General features: G+C 40.5%; 1 protein-coding gene across 5 annotated transcripts in view; it reads left to right on the top strand.

Annotated features, from left to right (window-relative positions):
• LOC140510634 (solute carrier family 15 member 2-like) overlaps nt 1–23,247 on the top strand; it is a 61,469-nt gene extending 38,222 nt beyond the window's left edge. For all 5 annotated transcript variants that reach the window (XM_072619361.1, XM_072619364.1, XM_072619363.1 and 2 more), the window contains 11 exons: nt 660–692; nt 1,277–1,365; nt 1,550–1,631; nt 2,538–2,666; nt 6,792–6,956; nt 7,144–7,190; nt 19,399–19,506; nt 19,830–19,926; nt 20,054–20,197; nt 20,412–20,516; nt 22,601–23,247. In XM_072619361.1, the coding sequence (XP_072475462.1) occupies nt 660–692; nt 1,277–1,365; nt 1,550–1,631; nt 2,538–2,666; nt 6,792–6,956; nt 7,144–7,190; nt 19,399–19,506; nt 19,830–19,926; nt 20,054–20,197; nt 20,412–20,516; nt 22,601–22,699 (1,098 nt within the window). In that variant the 3' untranslated portion in view covers nt 22,700–23,247. The remainder of the gene's footprint in view (nt 1–659; nt 693–1,276; nt 1,366–1,549; nt 1,632–2,537; nt 2,667–6,791; nt 6,957–7,143; nt 7,191–19,398; nt 19,507–19,829; nt 19,927–20,053; nt 20,198–20,411; nt 20,517–22,600) is intronic.
• The last annotated feature ends 17 nt before the right edge of the window (nt 23,248–23,264 follow it).

The following is a 23,264-nucleotide window of genomic DNA, read 5'->3' on the forward strand; positions in this document are numbered from 1 at the left end:
TTTACACACAGAGATAGAACAAGCACATGTAAAGAGACAAAGGAAAGGGCTAATAGACAAGTAGGTGTAGATAGAGTAAGTCAAGGAATGGATAGGGTTGATTTAGTGAGGGAAGAGAATAAGGAAGATTGTTAAGGCCTGGGACCCAGAGGAGAAAGAACAGATCCTGAAAGTACCCTTCCCACATCCCACCTCCTTCCCCAAATGAAAGGCAACAAAGCCTTGGGATTATAGGTTTAGAGATGGAAGGAACTTTGGAGGTCATTGAGCTCAACTACATCCTTTTATAGATGAGGAAACTGAGGTCCCAAGAAGTTGGTGGTTTGCCAGTGGTTGCACTGATGGTGAATGTCTGAATCAGGATCCAAACCCAGATTTTATTGACTGACTCCGAGTCTAATGCTCCAATCACTACAGCACTTAGTTGTTTTCTTCTGTGGTTTAGTTCCTAAGAGAGCTCTCTGGCCTTGATACTTGTTTGCTGTTTCTGGGACCAGGAGGATGGGTCCCAGGCTTTCCCCCACAGCCTGCCTACCAGCGATCATTCTGCCCCTCGTCCTGTGATTTTTGGAATCTTTCCAGAGGTCCTAGAGGCCTGCGAGGTAATGCACATACAATAACTATCCTTCAATCATTAAGGTGTTCTTACTATGTTTCAGAATGGGTATCCTGTGGACAATGAGGACATACAGGTATGAAAGGTGCTGCCCTCTCTCCCTTCCTCTCTGCCTTGCATCACCCTACCCCTCCTTTGTTAGCCAACCCTTCTCCCCTTCTTGAAATCATTACCCTCACTGCCATTTATTCAGAGCATCATGACATTATAAAATCCTAAGTTTAGAACTGGAAGGAACCTTAGAGGACATCGAGTCCAATCCCTGATTTTACAGGTGAGAGACCTGAAGCATAGAATAGTTAAGAGACTTACCCAGAGTTATCCAGTTACTAAAAGGTCTTCCTGACTCCAGGCTCAGTGCTCAGTCTGGCGCTGCATGCCACCTCATTTTTACTCCCCTATCCTTCCTGATCATCATCCTTCTTCCTCCCACTGTCTCTTGGCATCCTTTTTGCCTCTTTCCTCTCCTTTGGTCTCGTTTCCCTTTCCCTTCTCATCCTCCCACCAAGTTATCTCCCTTCCTGAATGGCAGATTCGCTATTGCAGATCTTTCCCCTGGTTGGAGGTGGGGAGGAGGGGCCACAATCATAGGGACAAAGAGGATTGGGGGAGGGTGTGAGGGGAGAGGGATGCACTGACTTTTTTTCTTTGCTGATTCAGCTATTTTTTAATACTGCCCTCCTGATCAGCCTCATTGTAGTGGAAGTGGTTCTCATCCCCTTGGCAGAGGGTCTTCAAATACACTTCTCGTATGTGTCTAGCTCTTGGACTGGGCTTCCCGGGGGGTGGGTGGGAGAGAGCTGGGGGCCTTGATTCCTAAATGTGATGAACTCTATTTGTATTTCATAACCTCGTCCTTTCCAACATGGCACCTCCTACCCTTATTTTCCTCTGCCTGGTTAATTCCCTTTGTTTCCCCCTCTCTCCTTCTAGATTAATAAAGAAAATGATCATAGGGATGTCCTTCATTTACTTTTCAAGCCTAATGACATTCCTCCTGGAACTGCATATTGAGGTAAGTGGAGGTGGGGAGGGCAGTGAAGGATCTCTAGGGAGTTTTCTGAGTAGAATCAGGGAGATTGTCCAGTGGTGACAGACATGAAGGGGCCCATCCTCCCTGCTAGGGAACATAAGTCATGGAAGGCCTTACAGAGCTCTCCATATCAAGGACTTCCCAATATGGCAGTTGGAGGCTAAGTCCCTCTGGTGGCCTATTCACAAGAAGGGTCAGAGGGTGGTTTGAAGAATGAGTGGAGGGAGGTAATCTATGCAGGGAGATGAGAGGGGTATGTGTGAAGGGGAGAATGTTTTTTGGATAGGATGGGAGTTCCTGGCAGACAGATCAGGGGAATGCTTGGGTTAGGGCATATCTCTTAATGCTATCCTTATGGACAAAATGGAGCTACCAAGTACCATTAATTAGGTGGATTCAGAACTGGTCAAATAATTGTAGCCACTAACCATGAATGGCTCACTACTAACTTGGAAAGAAGAATTCAGGGGCAAGGCCAAATCCCCTTATCACCTCCACCCTAATAGGAATTGAGAAGAGGAGTACAGAAGGGATAGAGGGAGCTGAATGCAGATATGGGGAACTTGTGGAAGAAAGGAGTGTAGGGTGTCCAAGGGATCCTATGGGAAGAGGACTGGATTTGGAATTCTAGGACCTGGGTTCAAACTGGGATTCTGCTACTTGGAAAAGGAAAGAAAGGTCATCATCCATGGACATAGTCATCCTGGGCATTCCATCCATGCATATAAGGGTGTGATCTGATGGAGATATGAAGAGGTTAGAGATACATGGAGGGGACATAGGGGAATACAAAGGGTCCAAGGATGCTTACATTAGATTCCTATGAGGCTGATCTCTGGGAACAGAGTGGAGCCATAGTGAGTCTTTGGTTGAACTTTGTTCCTTCAGAATTCTCCCAGAATGATGCCTGGCTCCAGGGAGAGCTTTGTGCATATCTTAAATGTTGCTGATACTTCATTTCAAGTGAACTTTATTAACGGCCATTTTTTCTACTCCAAAATGGCCGAAGCTTTTGAGGTACGTGTCTGTGTATCTCCATGTGTGTTTGTGTGTCTTGGGAATATGTCTTTATTCTTTGTGCATTTCTGTGCATGTCTTTGTACATCTGTCCATCTATACTGGACTCTGACCTTGGATTAGGCCACCTGCCCATTTGTCTCAGCTGTAACTTCTAGACCCTACATGTTTTTTACTTAACTACAAGACCTATACAGCTAATAAAATACAAGATCATCTGGGGTGGAAGAAAACACTTAACCTCCAGAAGAACCAGGACAAGTTTTTGGGAGAAAGTGGCACCTGAGTTGAGCCTTATGATCAGGTATGACTACATTCTAGGCATGGGCCACAATCTATGTAAAGATCCTAGTGTAGAACAACAAATACCTAATGTGGCTAGAATGGAGGGTAAATGAAGTGGAGTCATATGAAATGTCTCAAAAGAGTTTGGAGCCACATTGTGCAGGGTTTGAAATGTAAGGCTGAAGAGTTTGCATTTTATCCTAGAGGCAATAGGTGGCAGCTAAGTGCATGGCCAGCACAGACTAGACAGAGAGGAGAATGAAATAGGCTGATAGATAAGTTATTGCCCTAGCATTTCCATCTTTTTCATCTTAGATTCAATAGCTGGAAGATAAAAGTAAAATATTAGGGTCACCAGATTATACACACACACATACACACACACACACACACACAACTTATACACAATATATATTTCACACATATGTGTATATGCATACACATTTATAATTATATACATGTATGTATGTTTGTGTATATATATACATATATGCATATATTATATATACCTATATTATACTCTAGGTAGTTTTCTATATATTACATATACATATATGTATTATGTATAAATTATGTACAAACATTATGAATATTTTACATTGAATACCAAATTCTATATACATATATGTATATTGCCTAGTTTCATATCATACTCTAGACAGCATATATTTTTCTTCCACTTGGTTTTTCCTGTGTGAATGGTCAAGCTAAACTCTTCTACATGATTATAGAGTCACATTTCAAAAACTTTACCATGTGCTGGGGCTTGATGGAATTAACATATCCACAAACAGGAACATCTGGAGAATCCCATCATCTACAGGGAATCCCACATTAATAGGGACTCTTCTGGATAATCTGTGTGGTTTTGAATACACATCTCTCTGTTTTATGTGTGCTTAATATTAAAAGGTAGAAACTTACTGAACAAAGTTATCTCTTGTTACACTTTTCAAGGATTCTGGGATGATTTTGACAAATAGACGGGAGACACCTTATTGGATTAGTCTTGCTTTTCTGAATCAATTTTTTATAGTCAATAAAAAATAAACTTTGAATGCATATGTATTCTAGTCTCATTAAATAGTTACAGAAATGGAAAAAGAGACATATGACTTGGGAGTGACTTACACACTCCCTTTGATCATAATAAGATACAAGATTATTTCCAGGTCTTTAGTATCTTCCCTTCCTTTTGGGATTCTCCCACCCTCACCCCAGAACCTAACATAGTGACTGGTCCATAATAAGTTCTTAATAATAGTTGGATTAAACTGAAATGAATTATTCACAGTTTTAATTAGGGAAAAATAGCACTCCAGCACTTGTTCAGATAACTGAATCACTGTTCTGTTATGCCAAGCTTCTCTGATTTGTTTTCCAAATTCCTCATCTATTTTTTCTTACAATCTGGAAGGACTGCAATATATTCTAATGACTATCACTTCTGACTCCTTCCAGGAGAGGAAGCAAAAAGTTGGAGCTAGAAGTTTGATCACTCTGCTCTCCTCAGAAAGAGGGGATAATCAAACTAGAACTACATCTATATGATCCTTGAAATATTGTTAGTCTAGGGAGTGTGGTTTTCAGGTTCAGGCTAACCTTCTAATCACTGTTCATCAATGCAGAAAAAGAGGATCTATGTGTTATATCCAAGGCTTGACTCCCCACCAACCTCCACCAGTTCCACAATGAATACACATATTTGTTGTTCAGTCGTTTCAGTCCTGTCTGACTATTCTTGACCTCATTTGAGTTTTCTTGGCAGAGATACTGGAGTGGTTTGCCATTTCCTTCTCTAACTCATTTTACAGATGAGGAAACTGAGGCAACAAGGTTTAAGTGACTTACCCAGGCTCACACAACTAGTAAGTGTCTAAGGTTAGATTTAAACTCAGGAAGGTGAATCTTCCTGACTCCAGGCTCAGCACTGTATTCGCTGCACCACCTAACTGCCCCCACACAGCAGCCTCAGACGCTCAATGAAGTCCATCGATCCAATTCAATAACAAAAACCGAAATCAGAAAAAGTATATGTAAGAGTATATATATTATACCAGACAATACAGAGTGAAGAAGCTTTCCCACTGGGAGCAAGGTAGTTAAGCTCAACTTGAGAGAGTGTCAGATCTCACACAAGGAGAAATTCCCCAAAGTCTTTAGTGTAACAAGCTGAGGATGGGGCCATAATGGAGACTGTCATCTCCTCTCCTGTTGGCTTCTTCCTAGAGTCTTGTTCTCACTTCAAGAACCTGAAGTAGAGTTTTCAACATCCATCTTCCCTCTCAAGATGCGGAAGCCAAAAGTGCCAGAAGCAACTGCAGAACCCAGAGACCAAAGAGACTTGAAGAAAGTCAATAGACTAGAGATACAATCACTGAGCAAGAGAGAAGAGGGAATTTATTTTCTCTCCTGCTTTTCACCAACTCTTGCCAACCCTCATGGAGGCACAGGACATTGAGTGTCTGAGGCTGGTGCAAGCATTGATCTCCACTAGTGTTGAGAGAGTTTGGTGTCAATGGACCTTGGGACCTGGCTTATCCCTGTGAGGTCAAATTTATCTCCTAGCCAAATTTACCACTGGTTTTGCTTTTTACTCATATTTTGTACATTTGGGTAGACGTCTGAAGCCATGGTGTTATACTGCTTCTATTTTGTCTTCAATGAATTTCTGAGTGACTGTACTATTACAATTCCTATGCAGAAGCTACTTTCAATTTTATCAAGCTTGTGGGATATACATAGGGATTTTTGTTGGTTAATTGGGGGTGGAAAATTAAGGGTATTTTCCCCCCTTTTACAAAAAGATACTTACTGAGAACACAGAACAAGAATAGAAGTTACAAACATTTTCTCTAGACATCTAAGTACACAATCTCCCCTATACTACCAAAGTCCATGAGTGAGAGTTGACTCAAATGTAAAACATTCACCTCCACCAAGTTCACTTTCAATTGCCTCATTGCTGATATATCTACTACTGCTAGGCTGTGTCAAGCTGGTAGCTCTTCAGGGTCTTGGCATAAATAAATGTTTCCCTCCTCCTCCTTTTTCAGATGAAGCTCTTTTTATTAGCATCATAAAACTCTAGGCAACCCAGTCCTGCCATCCGTTGTTAGGTATTTTATCCCTAGTCAAGAGCTTGTAATTCCTGTGTTTTAAACCATGAGTCAGAAATCCAAATCTCAATCTCCAATATCATCTTATAAATCAACTGTTTGCTTCCTCGATCTGCCTTTCCCTTCTGAAGCCATTGTCTTTTATTACTATCAGTCATGGAAATATCATCTGTGTCCCTAAAATCTTCAGTTTGTTGCCCAAGACTTCATAATCCTTAGCAAAGTTTTCTACATTCCTTTTTGGCAGTATCATGTGTGCTTACTTGAATCAGCAAAAAAGGTCAGAACTGATCCAATTTGAGAATTCTGGGAGATTTAATGTTGCAACCCTTCGATGTTATTGGACCTCTTTACTATTACATTTAGGTTGATAACCAGGTGCTTCACTATCCCTCGTGAGGTGGCAAACAATCATCATTACTAATCTCTTCTTCTTCTGACCTTTACTGGATGATCTCTTACATGGTGGCTCCTGTAGATTCAAACATCAGCATTTGGCAAACAAGTTTATGCTTTCTCCCCAAAGGGTACAGCTCTCTTCTTAACTTGTCCAAAGTCACATTCAATTTAAGGTTATCTGGCTCCAAATCTCGTCCCATTTCCATTATACTATGCTGCCTCTTATGAACTCTCTTCCAGAATATGAGCTGCAAAGGACAAAACTGTTTGAGATTTTCTTAATCATCTGAGGCACATAAATTGACCTAATGCTTTCTTTCAGGAAGTACGTAATTATGAACGAATATACTTGGATGCAGACCAGCAGTATTTCCATGTATACATAAACACTGAAACATTTTTCAAAGGAAAAAAGATTCTCCTGGAGGAGAAGATGACATATATTGTAATTCTGTCAGGAAGAAGACCAGTTTACTCCATCACAATGGTGAGAGTTGGGAGAGGAGACTGGATGGAAAGAGACAGGGCAGCTCTGGGGGAAGGAGAGAGAGAGAAGTGAGGAGACAGAAAGGAAAGGTTAAAGAGGGAAGAAAGAAAGGTGACACTATCTGAACAACATTAGGACCATCCTTAGGGCTGTCCATGATGATTTCTCTCCTTCTCTTTGCTTTTAGGTCAAGGAGACAACTACCAAACCAGACAAAGGAGTTGCAAATGTGAGGTATATATGATTAAGTTCTCAACCAAAGAAAGATATCTTCTGGAGGCAGTGAAAGGCAGCCTGTCCTGAGGCCCTGTCCACACCCAGTGGGTTTAGGGCAAATATTTATGTTTTCCCGCCTGTAGGTCTGGTATATTTGCCAGTACCCATTCATCTGCCTGTCTGTCTCACATTGGGAAACATCCTGTGGGCAGTAGCATTGCCCAAGTACATATCTCAGATGGGGAGCCCTTACAGGAACTGTCCTTATCTGATTCCCCAATTATATTGTTTCCATAAAGATTAAACAATTAATTTTCTAAATGCTACTGCCCACAGGACATTTCCCAATGTGAGACTGTAAAGAATGACAAGTTGCTAATCTATAATGTAATCATGTTTTTGAAATCACAGCTTAGGGAGAATTAAAGAAATACAAAAATATAGTAGCAACATTAACGTAATAGTATAATCATCATAATAACTCATAATAGTGGTAACCACTCTCAGTAACTAGTTATTCTAACTGCCATTACATTGGTCTCTGTTCCTTTCTATTCCTACTGTCACCACTTAAGTATATACCTTCATTCCCCAAATCTCAGTGGAAGGGAGCCGAGACGCTGTCCTCTACTACAAACTACTGAATACAAACCCCCTACAATAAAATACTATAAAATATAATTGCTTATCCAGGTTTCTTTTGAAGACATCTAGTGAGGTAGAATTGACGGATCAAGCAATTCCTTAATTACTAGAAAGCTTTTCCTTATATTGAGCATAAACTTGCCTCTCTACAATCAGTCAGTCAGAAGGCATTCATGAAATGCTTAATATGTGTAAGGCTATGTGCTAAATTCTGAGCCTACAAAGAAAAAGAAAAATGTGGTCTCTACCCCCAAGAAAGAAGGCATCATTAGTGGAAGGAAACCTGAAAAAGGCTTTTCTGCAAAAAGTGGGATTTGAGCAGAGTCTGAAGGAAGGAAACCAGGGAAGCTGAAAAGCCAAAATGAGAGAATATCCAGGCTTGAGAGAGAGCCTGAGAGGAAAGATGAAGGGTCAGGTGATGGGGACAGGCTAGATCATAGAGTCAATATGGATGGAGAAGAATAAGTAACAAGACAGATGTCTTCTAGTTCTTCCATCTGGACCAAGACAGAAAAAGCCTAGATAGCCTTCCAGATAACCTGAAGACAACTGTCACATTCACCCTGAGTCAAGTTTTCTTTTCTCCAGGTTGAACATCCCAAATTCCTTCAACTGGTCCTCGTGTGACATGATCTTGAGGGCAAGAGCTAGTCATTCCCATAGTTTAGGCTGTAGCATAGAAATCCATATCCTGTTTCCACACACCATCTTCACTTCTCACTTTTCGGGGAAGGCAGTAGGGTCCTTTTTTGTAACCTTTTATCAGCAATAGAAATTAAATCTACATCTGTGTCCTTGAGGTTTTCGGTTTCCTGCTGAACACTTCATCATCGTGATGAAGCAATGCTTTCTAGAGTTGTGGCAATATCATTTGTGGCCATGTGAATCAGGATCAGCATAAGCAGGTGGTATTCACCTATTACTTTGACAAGTCTTGAGAGAGTCACCATCATGTCTTGCCTATGTTCCCTGGAGAGACAACAGACTTCTCTTTTGTTAGATCTGTCTCATCACTCCTCATCATGGAGTCACCAGCTCTCACTACTTACTTTTCTCTTCTTTCACTGATCTCTACTCAATAAACTCTGACGTGATGGGGCTTGGGAATCAACCCTACTTCCATGACAAGCCTTGTATCCATTCCTTTCCCTGACACTCAGTCCAGGTCCTCATCACCTCTACTCTTTCTGTCTCTATCTATTGTTAAAAGCTCCCAATTGCCCCTCCCCACCTCATTCCTACAGAGCTACCAAACTGATATTGCTAAAGCACCAGTCTGACCATGTCACTCCCCTGACTAAGAAGGGGTAGTGTTTACTTACTCTCTCTAGGGAAAAACAATTTCTTCCATATGATAAAGAAAATCTCCCACAATTTGCCTCCTGACTACCTTTTTAGGCAGATTAAGCATCAATCCCCCTTGAGCACTAGCCAAACCAGTCTCCTTGTTCTCTCAACCCAACACTACATCCCTTGTCCCCATGACTTTATACAGGCTGTCCAAACGCCACGAATGCACTCTAATTCTCACCTCTGTCGGGTAGAATCCCTAGTTTCCTAAAAGGATAAGCACCCTTCAAGCACCACTATCCCAGTGCTTTTCAGACTTTCATTGCTCGTTCTTTGTATTTCCTACTGTTAATGCTGCTCCTACTGCTGCTGCTCCTATCACTATGGCTACATCCAGAACTACAGCTGGCTATCGTTCACATCGCCCTCACAGGTTTGCAAAGCCCTTTACGTATGTTGCCTCAGTTTTTCCTCACGATAACCGTGAGAGTTTGGTGCTGTTATTGTCTCCTTTTCAGAGTTGAGAAAACTGATGCTGAGAGGGTCACACCCCAGTGTGGTGGCTCATGGTCATGCAACCAGTTAAGGGTCTGAGACAATATTTGAACTCAGGATTTTCCAGCTCTAAGGTCAACACTCCAACCAACTGTGCCACATAGATGCCTGTACTACACTTTGTGTATATATTGTATTTGTGTTCATGTTTCCATGCCTCCAAAGCTCCTTGAGAGCAGCGATGGTTTCATTTTTGCCTTAGTGTTCCCAGAACCTAGCATAAGTTACCTGAAATATGTAATAAGTAACTGTTTGTTGAATGAATTAGTGAGTGAGTGAAGGAATGAATGACCTTTTTAGAAGGGAAGCAGCTGCTTCTTCCTCAGAGGATCCAAAACACCTTCACTAGAAAAGCCTGGAGTGTGTTATTTAAGCTTAGTCCTTCTCTTTCCTTCTGTATAACATGCTCCCACCCTACAACCTCCTAACATGTTAGGATTCCTCTCTGACTCTTCAAATTTTTGCTTTATTTTTGAAACTCTTTCTCATGTTGTTTTTTTAAAGTAATAGTTTCTTCTCGCTAATGTGTGTGTGTGTGTGTTCATCCTTCGTCACCGAAGAATACCATGCCAGCCATCAGAGAAATGATGACATGACTTGCACTTGACTTTGTTTTGAGTGAGGGAGGGCTGTGCAGGTCACCATCCTCACTTCTCCTCCAGAGCCATCTGAATCCAGTGACTAGATATTCATCAAGATGACTGGAGATGACCCAGGATGAGGCAACTGGGCCTAAGTGACTTGCCCAAGGTCACACAGCTAGTGAGTGCCAAGTGTCTAAGGTGAGATTTGAACTCAGGTCCTCCTGACTCCTGCACTGGTGCTCTATCCACTGCACCACCTAGCTGCCAATAGAATATATGCTTCTTGAAGGCAGACACCTCCAGGGGGCCTGTGCATTCACAGTGCTTGACACAAAGTAGATAAGAAGATGGGACTCATTGGAAAAGACCCTGATATTAGGGAAGATTAAAGGCAAAAGGAAAAGGGGACAGCTGGAGATCAGATGGCTAGCTCACGGTGTCATGGAAACAATACCCATGAGCTTGGACAGACTTCAGGAGATAGTGGAACATGATGTGGCATGCTATGATTCATGGGGTCATGAAGAATCAGGCAGGACCAAAAGACTGAACGATAACAACGACAAAACATTGGATGAATTCAGCTTCAATTGTTCTCCCTAATAACCTGAAGAGTGGAGAAGCATTTCTTAAGAATAATTCACTTTTCTTCTAAGAAGAGGAAACAACCACTTAGAATATTACAATCATCTCCTAAAAGGTCTTCCTGCCTTCACTGTGTCCTCCCCCTCTAATCAGTCTTTCACACTTCAATATTTCAGTTGTCAATATGGGTATTCCCTTCTTTTGTGCATGACATGAACACATGCACACTTTCTCATTCAGTGACTTCTCCAGGACCTCCTATAAATCTTCCTCCATAGGGAATGCACTCAACCTTCTGGGGGGGTCTTCCTATAGATTTTTAAAAGTTGTATAAAGGCCAGTGGAGTAGTGCACTGGCCAGCAACTTTCCTTTGCTCTCATCACATGACTTGCCAACCTTCCTTTTTGATCACATATATTCTTGATAACCATCATTATTTATTAGTGATATTGTGGCTTATTCATACCTACCATGCATTGTCCTTTGAGAGGTCCTCAACAGGTCCTCAACATTATTCTTCAAAAATTACAGTATTCCATAACTTTGTGAAAATATATAGCACCCCTGGAGGAATATTGACATGAAAAAGATGGTGCTTTGTTTCCTATCTTGGGGGGAGGGGGTGGGAGTGTCATCAAAGGCACTATAAAATTTTCTAAAAGCAATGTTGCCCACCCATTCAATAGTTGGGGCAGTTTATTATGCACCTCTTTGTCCTTTCAAGATATACTGACTATGTTGTTAATATATTCAAGATATATTGACTATACTGAGGGATCAGCTTACTGGATTGTCCATTCTAACTTCATATTATAGTCTGGCCAATAGTCCTATTTTATATGCTTAATTTTTATTGTATGATTAGACCAGACAAGTTTGAGTGATTATGAATCTTTCTTAAGAGGTTCTACAATGTTCTGAGACATATTGCAATTAGAATAATGTCATCTGCAAACAGAAGCATCTAGGGGACCTCTCCATCCACAGAGAATCTCTCTTTGATTTAGGTTATGCATAGAATTTCCCCTATGACAATGGCAATAATATTGGCAATAATATAATTCTCTGTTTAATACCTAACTTGACATTAATAATCACAAGATTATTAAATGAATTTATCTGTTCTTACATGTTTCCAGGACTCTTGAATGATTTTGACGAATACATGGGGAAATACCTTGTTAAAGCTAAGCCTTTAAGCTGGTGTTTTAACTTTGTGAATCAATTTTTAACAGTCAATCAATGAACAGAGCAAGATAGTATGTTCTCAGAGACGTAACTAAAATGGATAACTTCAGTATTATCCATTGGAGGAGGAATTGCCAAAAGTAGGACCACAGGCTGCTGACAGCAATTTAATTTTTCTAAGAAAGACGGTAGAAGCAGAAACTGGTGGGTGGCTAAGAGTTTTCTCTTTTAACCACCATTAATCCATTTTTTAAAAAAATAATATTTTATTTTTCCCCAATTACATGTAAAACATTTTAGTATTCTTTTTTTTTTTTAAATTTTGAGTTCCAACTCTGTCCCTTCCTCTCCCTTCCCCTGCCAAGATGGTAAGCAATCTGATATACATGTGCAATTGTGTAAAATATATTTCCATATTAGTCATTTTGTATAAGAAAACTTAAACTAAAAAAAAAAGAAAGTGAAAAATGGTATACTTCAGTCTGTATTCAAATATTAGTTCTTTCTCTGGAGGTGTATAACATTTTTCATTATGAGTCCTTTGGAATTGTCTTGGGTTCTTGTATTGCTGAGAAAGGCTAAGTCATTCACAGTTGTTCATCATACAACATTGCTCCTGGCTCTGCTCACTTCACTTTGTATCAGTTCACATAAATCTTTCCAGGTTTTCTTGAAATTATGTTGCTCATCATTTCCTATAGCACAATAATATTCCATAATAACCATATAGCACAGTTTGTTCAGCCATTCCCCAATTGATGGGCATCCCTTCATTTTCTAACTCTTAGCCACAACAAAAAAGAGCTGCTATAAAAATTTTTGTGCAACAAGATCCTTTTCCCTTTTTTTGATCTCTTTGGGCTACAAACCTAGTAGTGGTATTGCTAGATCAAAGGATGTGCACAGTTTTATAGCCCTTTGAGCATAGTTCCCAATAATTCATTTTTAAAGCCTTTCTATCAAAAGATATAACTTTACTAAAATTTATTTCCTTGTTTGCAAAACATATGTACAAGAAAAAATAATCTAGCCACTTATGAGGGAGCTTGGCAGCTTCCAGGAGGCCTAGCAGATCGTGGCATGTCAAGCCCAGGGCTATGAAAAGTCCTGCACTAAATACTTGTGCCTCCTCCACACTAATCCTTACTTGTTTCCCTTACTTGTTGAATTCCATGTATTTCTGCACTAAACTGTGTATGTGTGTTCAATCTTGGTCATTTTTCAGAAAAGAATGAGGATTCATCTTGAGCTCACAGTCCATAGCCCTTCCTTCTCATGTTCATATATTCTTCTCACGTGTGCAAATTATGAGACAGTGTGCACTGTCTATCTCTCCTTCCCCTCCCTTCCTTTTCCCCTCAGAAGAGAAACAATCCATTCCTAGGATCATCTTTATTCTTGGTTTTTTCCCTGTTTGGATTCACTGTTTTTCAAAAATCACTGTTCAAGACCCCACTTTCCCTCTTTGATACCTCCCTGTGCCAGCCTGATGTAAATTCATTACATCAAAGTAATACAAAAGAAAATTTACTTAAATATACTGGTACATAAATAATGAGGAATAAAAAAAATTAATAGAAAATGTTGTTCTCAACCCCCATTTTCCAAACTATTACTTCCTGTGCCTCTTATCTTGGAGGGAGCATGAAGCCAGCAGAATGTAGGCCAGTGGAAAAGCAAAACAAACTGCGAGTTCTTGGGGCTGTCTTCCTTTCCCTGATATAGAAACATGATGAAGCAAGGTGTGCCATTTCCTTCTTCTAGGACCACTGCTCTTGACCTCATTAAAGGGCCATGCTCTGGCTACTTCTTAAACAGGCTTATTCAATGAATGGGCATTGCCTCACCCTAAGTGAGTGTCTGCAAAGACCTTGGCCTAAAGGGCCCAAGGTCTCCCAGTGCATCCTGGGTCATCTCCAGTGATCCTGAGGAATATCAGGTCCCTGGGTTCAGATGGCTCTGGAGGAGAAGTGAGGCTGGTGACCTGCACAGCCCTCCCTCACTCAAAACAAAGTCAAGTGCAAGTCATGTCATCATTTCTCTGATGGCATGGCCTTCTTCAGCAATGAAGGGTGAACACAATCTGCTAGTATTGTCTGCTGATCCCACAATGGTGGTTGGGTAGCTAGATCCATGTGAACCAACTTTGGGGCTCTATCTCCTCATGCCTTCTGCTGACCATCTTCTCTTCAGCTCGGATTTTGTGGCTAGAAAGCCCTGAGTAAAGCAGGCCCAGCTGCCTTTGGTTAGCATGTAGCAGACTTCTGCCAAAACCCTAATGCAAACCAACAACTTTCTCAGACCTCAGAGAATAATCCGTCCTTGTTTCATGCACAAATTTCATTCTAATCTTCATGGTAAGTACTGTATATTCATTAATATAGTCTTGCTCACTTGGCAACTTGCATGCAAGATTACAACCTCTATGAGGGAGGTTTTCTAAACTTCTGTTATCCACCCCTGTCCAAGCACAGTGCTCTGCTCACAGTAGATATTTAATAAAAGTTCATTGAACAAGGAAGGCAGCATGGAATGGAGGCATGAGGCCTGGATTTGAGTTCTCTTTATTAGTTGTGCGACCTGAGGCCAGTCCCTTAACCTCTTACTTGCAATACCTTCCCCTTGATGTAGCAAAATGGCCTAAGACAATGGCAGCAAATCTGACCAATTCAAACATATAAGTTCGCCCAAGTCCTTTAGAGTTCTACCTAGAGATAAGATAAGCCTAAAGCAGGGTGGATTATCACCAGTGGAATTCCATGAGTGAAATGTGGAAGTGAAGAATGGGTTCCTGCATTTGATACTTAGACCTATATCCTCACAGCAAAAGTCAAGAAGACCTGGATCCAAATCCCACCTCAGACACTTGTTAAATATATGACCCTGGGCAAACTGTCTCCGCCTCAGTGTCCTCATTTGTAAAATGAAGATGTTGGCCTTTAAGGTCCCTTCAGGTCCTATATCTGTGATACTATAATTGTTTTATAGGTAGGAATTCAGGACTGGCAGATTATGGTTTCTTCTCACTGAGAAGGTTCATAGTGGTATTTGCAATTGATACAGAACATGGTATACAGTACATCGCCATGATCACAAGGAGTAAATAAGGACTGTAAGACAGTCCCGGATCTTTCACAGAATGTCAGGAAGCTGGTAAATGAGAGCCAGTCCTGAATCATTAAGTGAGAGATACTAATAATAAGCATGATAAAAGTGAGCCTGTGATAAAAAGGGAATCCCCAGATGGAAAAGCCTGTAGGATTCAGGGGCACTCATGTTCTGGCCTCGCTTGAACACATGTGTTCAGAGGCCTCCAGCCCCATTTTTGCTTTTAACTGCATTTGCCTAAACCTTTGATGTCTTTAAGGATACTCCTGTGCCCATGTGACCAAGGGACAGATACACATATGAACAAATTTAGTTGTGAGGCAAGAAGAAACCCATGTGTCCTTGGACTACAGACTCAACAACTCAGCAATTCAACTCCACAAATTAAGCACCTATGCCATGCAAAGATGTGACCAATGAGGATGGAACATGAAAAGTGTTATCAAAGGGAGTTTAAGCTGAAATGGAGGTGATAGAACAACGACCATAAATAGTCTGAGCACATCACTAATATCCATGAAACATTCAGAGAACCCAAGGAAGGCCCTTAGCCGATTGGATGTCTCTTCTATGGAGGATTTATGTAAAACCCTGGAAGAGGATCAAATGGGATGCAGATACATGGATGGGGCTTCAATCTGCACAGAAGCTAAAAGGGACCTCACTGAGAACACAAATTCAGCTAGCATTGTCCTAGGTCTTGGGGATATGAAATTGAAACAAGATACCATGTCTGACCTTAAGGAGTTTATAATCTAATGGGGAACAAAATACAAATCTTAATCAACAAACATTTATCTAGCACTTGCTATATATTTGGCAAGGTGTTAGACATTGAGGATGCAAAGATACCATGTTACTTGGGTGATACAATGTGAATATACAACGAAGGACACTGAGAAGGGAAAGAACCCTCACTATTGCGGTGATTAGCCCAGCTCTTGATACTAAGCCTAGCACACCTCTGATGTCATATTACCCTTCATCAGAGATTATGAATACTAGTCTCCCTTAGGTTGTTCAGGGAGCTAGTAACCTCCGTGCCATAGCTTATATCTTTTGCGGGTGACAGCACTTGTCTCATTGGTCTATAGGCATGATGAGGATGGATTTACCTTTTCGATTTCAAAGTCTCATGGTGCCCCTACCCACTTGGAAACCTCACCCTCTTCAAGGCTATATCACATGTAGTCATCCACACAAGGACAGGAAAATTGTATATAATTCTTTACTCACAGCCATAAAAGCAAAAGGAAAAAAATATATGTGTATGTGTATGTGTATGTACATATATATAAAATATATTTATGATAATATAACATATAATGTAAACCACACAATATATGTAATAGATGTATATGTATCTGTGTATGTACACACACACACACACACACACACTTATACATATATATATATACATATAATATGCATATAAACAACCATTGAGAGTTCTAGATGCCCATGTTCCTCAAAAATCGAAGTAGTCTATAGCGCTGGTATCATAATCCCACTAAACTGTATATAAGGAACTCTCTGGGCCATATATTGACTTAGAAAACTGCATTTTTACTTCTATGAATATATCAATACAGGAAAATCAGATAAGAACTAGATATAACTAATATTAAAAAGAAATATATTATCATAAATTTGATATCTTTTCAGTATTTATGTGGGTATAACAGGCACGCATATAAATCAGACAGGAATTAATGGAAAAAGATGCATAAAATTTTGTTTTAATGCTAAATATATTCAAAATCATTATAAGACATTTTAGAACAAGATTCAAAATTAATATTGTTTATTAGAAACTTGGCATCTTTTGCCAGAAACTACTTTTGTCATTATTGGGTATAAGTTCTATGATAATGCAGTCTTCAGTGCGTATGATTAATGCTCATTTGTTAATCTTGCCCTATGGGAATTTTAATAGCCTTCAGGAATGAAAACTAACGTTCACATTGTCAGACTACTAAATATTGTTAAGATTCTTGCACCAAACATGCTGCAATTAAAAAAGTAAAAATAAAAATCTGAAGCCTTTGAGTGTATTTTTATTTTAGCAATGTTACATTGAACAAATTCCATTTGAATGTTACTTTTTGATCTCCTAACATCACAACAAAATGGAGTGCTAAATAGTAAACAAAAAAAAATCATTTTCCCACATTTGAATCCTTCAAATCAAGTTTCAAATTCAAATAGTAATTCCTGGATCTTTGAGGCATACTTGCTGAAATTACAAAACCCAAATGACTCTTCATAATATTTACATGTGGGAAAGAGCCAAATCACAATTATTAGTTTCCTTTCCCAAAGACCAGGTTTTATCTTTAATCTTTTAGTGCAGTTATACATAAATACTAAAATATAATTTCAACCCTGATGTTTTAAATTCAACTCATTTAAATATCCTGTAACATTTACAATGAAAGCCAAATCCTGAAAACAATTCTTATTAGTAAGTTGTTCTAGCCGGTGCCTGTCATTTCTTAAACATTTTGATTTCATGGCAAAAGTTACCACAATCACTTCAAAACCTCATGACAGAGAAGCCAGCCAATTTCTGTATAATCAAGTAAATCTTTCAGTTTCCAAGGGTAATAAAGAAAACTATCATTGATTCAATCCTCAAGAACATATACAATTCATTGTTTTCTTAACAAACATCAGCACCTGTTATGTTTTCATTATTTTTGAGCACAAACTTCCTGGTGTCTAATGCAGAGAACATAGTGAAATTTACCATCAGTAGCAACTTCGTTTTGCTTAGCTAATAATTTAACTACAAATTCACTTGTCTCTGCATTATCTGCAGTCACATAACTAGTCTTGATAATGCAAGATTATACTTTTTCAAAAAGTCCATATACTTCCTTAAAAATATCACCTATGGTGGTGTCATTAAGGAAAATAATATTAAGCAATTCTTCACTCAACGTAATATTTTCATCACATGAGTAAATAAATAAGGCTACTTGAACCAGCTCACTAATATACATACTTTGATTGTAATTAAAAAAAGTCAATTTGCCAGTTTTGATTTAAGTTTTCCACTAACATCTGTGACAATTTTGTTAATTCTTCCCACAACAGTATTTCATAATAATGAAATATTCTTAAAAGCTTCACCTTTTGAAGCACAAAGAATTTGAGTGGATTTCACTACATACTTCACAAATTCACCTTCACTACAACACTTTGAATGTTTAGCTATGAGTTCTGAAATAATGTAACTGGTTTTGATCACACTCTGGCTTTCTTTGTGGGATTTTGTAAAAAAACAAAATTTGTTTTCAAAGGGCAGGTCTCAATTTTTTCCCAGAGGTTTCAGTGAATTTCTGTGCCTCTTTTACTATTAGGCCAGTTCTGGTTTTTAAGTTGGTCATTTCATCAGTGTTTTTTGTGCCTCTTTTAATTAATTCTCTTCTTACAATTTTTTTGCATCACTCACTTCTTTGCTCATTTTTCCTCTACTACTCATCTTTTTAACTCTTCTAGGAATTCTTGTTGGGATTGATTTTTAATTTGAGGCATTGATTGCAGCTATTTTCACACTGTTGTCTTCTTCTGAGTTTGTGACTTGTTCTTCCCTTCCATTGTAATGGATTTTTATGGCCAAGTTCTTTTGGTTGTTGTCAGCTCATGTAAAAATCACTGGATTTGCAAATAGAAGAATGATTGAAATCCCACTTCAGACACTCACTTGAACTGATAGAATCCTGCTGAGTAAATGAAGCCTGTCTTTGCTTTATCTTTCTCTGCTATGGAGATTTGATGGTATCTATCACATAAGTCCAGCAGAGAATCATGGCTCCCAAAAGTTTCTTTGTTACATGCTCTAAGACTGACAAGATTTTTAGTCCTGACCTGCCATTGGTCTATCTTGGTATCTGAATGTGGCTGATGTTCTGTCTTCACTTTCACCCCACCTTCCCCACTGAATCCCTAGATCCAGGGCCATAAATTGGGGCATCAAGCCCGGAGGCTATATAGCCTTGGGCAACATCGCACCTGTCTAGGATAGTAGGACAATGAATATGACACGGAGGCCTCTGGATACCAGAAACCAGGAAATCTCTCCAACCTGATATTCCGTGTTATGTGATAGAGAAAAAGTGGTGGTATCCAAAGTGGTGGTAGTGTGGGGCAGACACTAGCAGACAGCAGAACAGAAGTAAGGTACTTCAGAAGCAAGGCTATGGCCTTGGGATAGTTGTACTACATGCCTTTAGCTCTCAGACTCAGACTTGATTCTTATACCCAGGATTATGAATTTGCTGGACAAAGATGTTTATATCGTCATGTCTGCGGACACCTACAATCTCACGAAATACAAGGGAATCTCTTCAGAGCTAACCATTAGGATAAACAGGTGACTTGTTACCTCCCCTATCATCCCTATGGCCAGTTTGGGGGAATGGGTGACCTGGGTCCTACCATCACTTAGTATAAGCAGCAAAACTTCCTTGATCTCTCCGATCCCCCTTAATGTTCATGCCCTTCCTCTTTGGATTATCTCCAATTTATCCTGTCTTGTATCTTGCTTTTTATATAGTTGTTTGCATGTAGTCTTCCTCACTACACTCTGAACTCCTTGAGAGCAAGGACTATCTTTTGACTTTCTTTGTATACCCAGAATTTAGCAGAGTGCCTGACACAAAGTAAGCATTTAACTGACTGACTGCCTCTCACCAGAAACATAAACCTGCTTTGTGTGATTGAGAAGAAGGAACATGTGTTAGAACTGGGGTTGTTGCAGTTTGGATCCTCTTACATAGTCCTTCTTCTTAAGGTGAGTTACCAAAACATGGCCAGCCAAGATGTTTGAGCCCAGTCTCCTTATCCCTATCCCTACTAACCACCCTGGACTCTTCCTCCTTTACCACCATATATACTCTGGGCTTTACTTGCTTCCTCAGGACACACCAGTACTGACAACCTGGAAAACAAAGAAGCTTGAAATCAAGCCCCTTTCCATTGAGTGGCAATTACCACAGTTTCTTATAATGGAGATAGGAAAATACCTAGTCATTTTTTCTGGAATGGAATTTTTCTACTATGAGGTCAGAGATTCCTCAGGATCAAAAGTAATACAATGGAAGGAGAATGATGAAGAAGATGTTGGGCGGAGGGGGAAGGGGTGTGTTGGAGATTGGGGGGAAAATAAGGAAAAATGGGTGGGAAGGAGTGGGAGATTAAGCTTACTCTCAAGTCTTCAGGAAGTGTGCCAGGATCTGGATCATGGTGGTAGTGACTAAGCTGGTTTTTGTGCCCTAGGCCCCCAAAGGTATGAAAGTTACCATGCAGGCTTTGTGGACAAGCACCCTTTCCAGCAGTTCCCTGATCCTGTATTCTGTGAACTACACCACTTCTCTGCCTAAGGTACAGACCCCTCCTGCTTCTGTTGTCCTTTACAAGACTAGGTGACCCAGCCCCAGGTAGAACCTCTGCCCCCAATCCCAGCCCTTGGCCCCCAAACCAGACCCTTAGCATGGGGAGAGATCCAAATATCGTAAGAAATCTCACTGCAACCACTGGTGATTACAGCAGGGGCTATTTCTTTTGGCTGCTGCTAGGAGGCCACTATAGGTTGGACTAGACTGCTGTTGAGGTCCCCTCCATCTCCCAAATTCTGCAGTCCTGTGATGGCCACTCTTTCTCATCTTCCCTCAAAGAAGGCAGCTCTAGGCTGGCCTCACTAAAGCCAAGCAGAGTCCATTCCTAGACAACTCTATGACACTATACAAGATGTTGGTGCAGCCATGGCACAGTCATTCTTGCTGCCCCTGTGCTGTCATCACCTACTGAAGGTTCTGAGGCCCCTTTCTTTTGCCTCTGCGACATGGAGTAGCCTAACTAAGATGAAAAGCAAGCTTGCTTTCTTGGAGTCAAAGCAGTTGACTCCAAAGTTCTAGGACGTACTTTGCTAGAATCCTTCCAGATGTCTTTACCCTGTCTTCAACCACTTGTCCAAACATAGAAAGTAGGCTAGTCCTAGATCTAGGGGTACTTCTCTGCCAGAGAAGTCATTTCTATGCTTTTTATTCTAGAGAAAAGGTGGTTTCAGGGTAAGGATGAACCTTGATTCATGGTATGTGAAGACGAGTGCCTATAACCAGATGGGGTGGGGGGATGATGGAAGCAGGCAGATCCTTGTCCTCATATCCTTTTATCCATGGGCAATCCAACCCTTACCTTGTTGCCCATGGATGGTGTTTGGAAGAGAAAGGTTTGTCAAGTTCCATTCATTCCTTTGTATTTAAGTCAAAGTAGTAGTATAGCCATGATATCATGCCCTCTCATTGACCCCAGATTAAGTCAGCCTTTCAGTTTTTATATGAGGAAATTCTGTTCTTTCCATTTGGGACTGTATTCATCTCCTGGCTCCAGGTCTAAATGATACCAAGGAGTGGGTTGAAGAAGGACAATATATGTCAGAGCAGACCATGTCTTCATGGTTCTATGATTTTCTATGATGCAGACAAAGAGAAGGGTAACCAATTTAAGAGGATCACTTAGGGAATCAATGGAAGGGGAAAAGGACAAGGAATGCACAAAGACCTAAGGTCAAGAGTTTACATGGTGGATTTATCAGAAAGTTCAGTTAGCCATAGCTATACACGTAGTATAGTATATACATACAACAGCTAATCACAAGAAGGACATGACAGTCAACAAGCATTTATTAATCACCTATGTGTCAAGAACCGTGATAAGCACTTCTAGAGATTCAAAGGAGGGGAAATCAGTCCCTGCTCTCAGGTAGCTCACATTCTATTAGAAGAGATGATGTGTAAATAATGAGGTGCCTACACAGCCTGGCCCCCTCCTCACACATACACAGTAGTTGAAAAGTAATCTCAGAAAGAAAACACTAGCAATAGAGGTACTGGGAAAGGCCTCCTGTGGAAGATGGGATGTGAACTGAGTCTTGAAGGAAGCCAGGGATACTTAAGAGGCAGAGGTAAGGAGGGAAGGCATTCCAGGGATGGTGGAAGCTGCTACAAAGGTACTGAGTGTCATGTGCAGGCAATGGCAAATAGGCTATTACACAGCTATTGGATCATTGAATTTGTGCACTAGAATGAAGTATAAGATTAAAAATGGGAAGGGTCAGGTTGGGAAGAATTTTTAATACAAAGAGAGAAGTTGATGTCGTCAAGGTAAAAACAATACGATTGCCATTGGATTGGATTAATAAGGTATGAGTGAGTAAAGGATGACATTGAGGCATTGGGAGCTTCAAGAGAGGTCCTCACGTAGGGGGCAGCACTTGAGCTGAGTTTTGATAGAAACCAAGGATTCTGAGAACCAACAGTAAGGGACATACGTTCCCAACACAGAGGATACTAGGCGAAGGCAGAGAGGAGATGTCATGTTGTATATGGGACCATTCTATGATTCTTAAATCTTTTATAGACTTCCATGGGAAAATCCATCCTGATTCTGTCTGTTTCTTTCTACAGTGGCTTGAGTACTTTTTACTTTCTACCATCCTACTGGCTTTGATCATTAGTTGCTTCATCATTGGCTATTGTTACCAAGAACCTGTACTGAACTTTTGAAGAGAACCTTTCTCCTGAATCCGGACCTCCATCCCCCTCAATCACACTTGGGGAACAGATGGAGAAACTGTACATTTGACCCAGGCCCATCATTCCCATCCCAGTCCTTTCTGACCCTCCTGTGGTCATTCTCTCCCACCAGCCCTTCTCTTCAGTGGTCCTACACATTGGCTAGAGACCAATTTCATTTAACTCTGGGTCAGAGTGGGTTTTTTGTGTTCTTGTAGCTGAGAGGTTGGGGCGGGGGGGATGGTGGAAGGGAAGGTGGGAAGGAAGGGGGAAAATACAAGAGGAGCTCCTCTCATTCATGAGAAGGATGAGTGGGAGAAAGCTTCAGGGAACAACAGGCCACTGTGTGCTCATGTCTCCCCAGCTGGGCAGCAGACAGAGTGAGCACGTGGAGGGTATTTGGGGAAGAACTGAGCACAGAGAAAGGAAAAGTGGTTGGCTATGTGACTGGTTCCTGAGGTGATCAGGAGGGAAGTTCCTTTATCCTGAGTTTGAATAAAGGCCTAAGTCACATAATAAACACCGTGGAGACAAATTAAGGTGTTAGCTCCGGTTC

Source organism: Notamacropus eugenii, chromosome 6 (assembly GCF_028372415.1).
Source record: "Notamacropus eugenii isolate mMacEug1 chromosome 6, mMacEug1.pri_v2, whole genome shotgun sequence".
NCBI classification, from domain to species: domain Eukaryota; kingdom Metazoa; phylum Chordata; class Mammalia; order Diprotodontia; family Macropodidae; genus Notamacropus; species Notamacropus eugenii.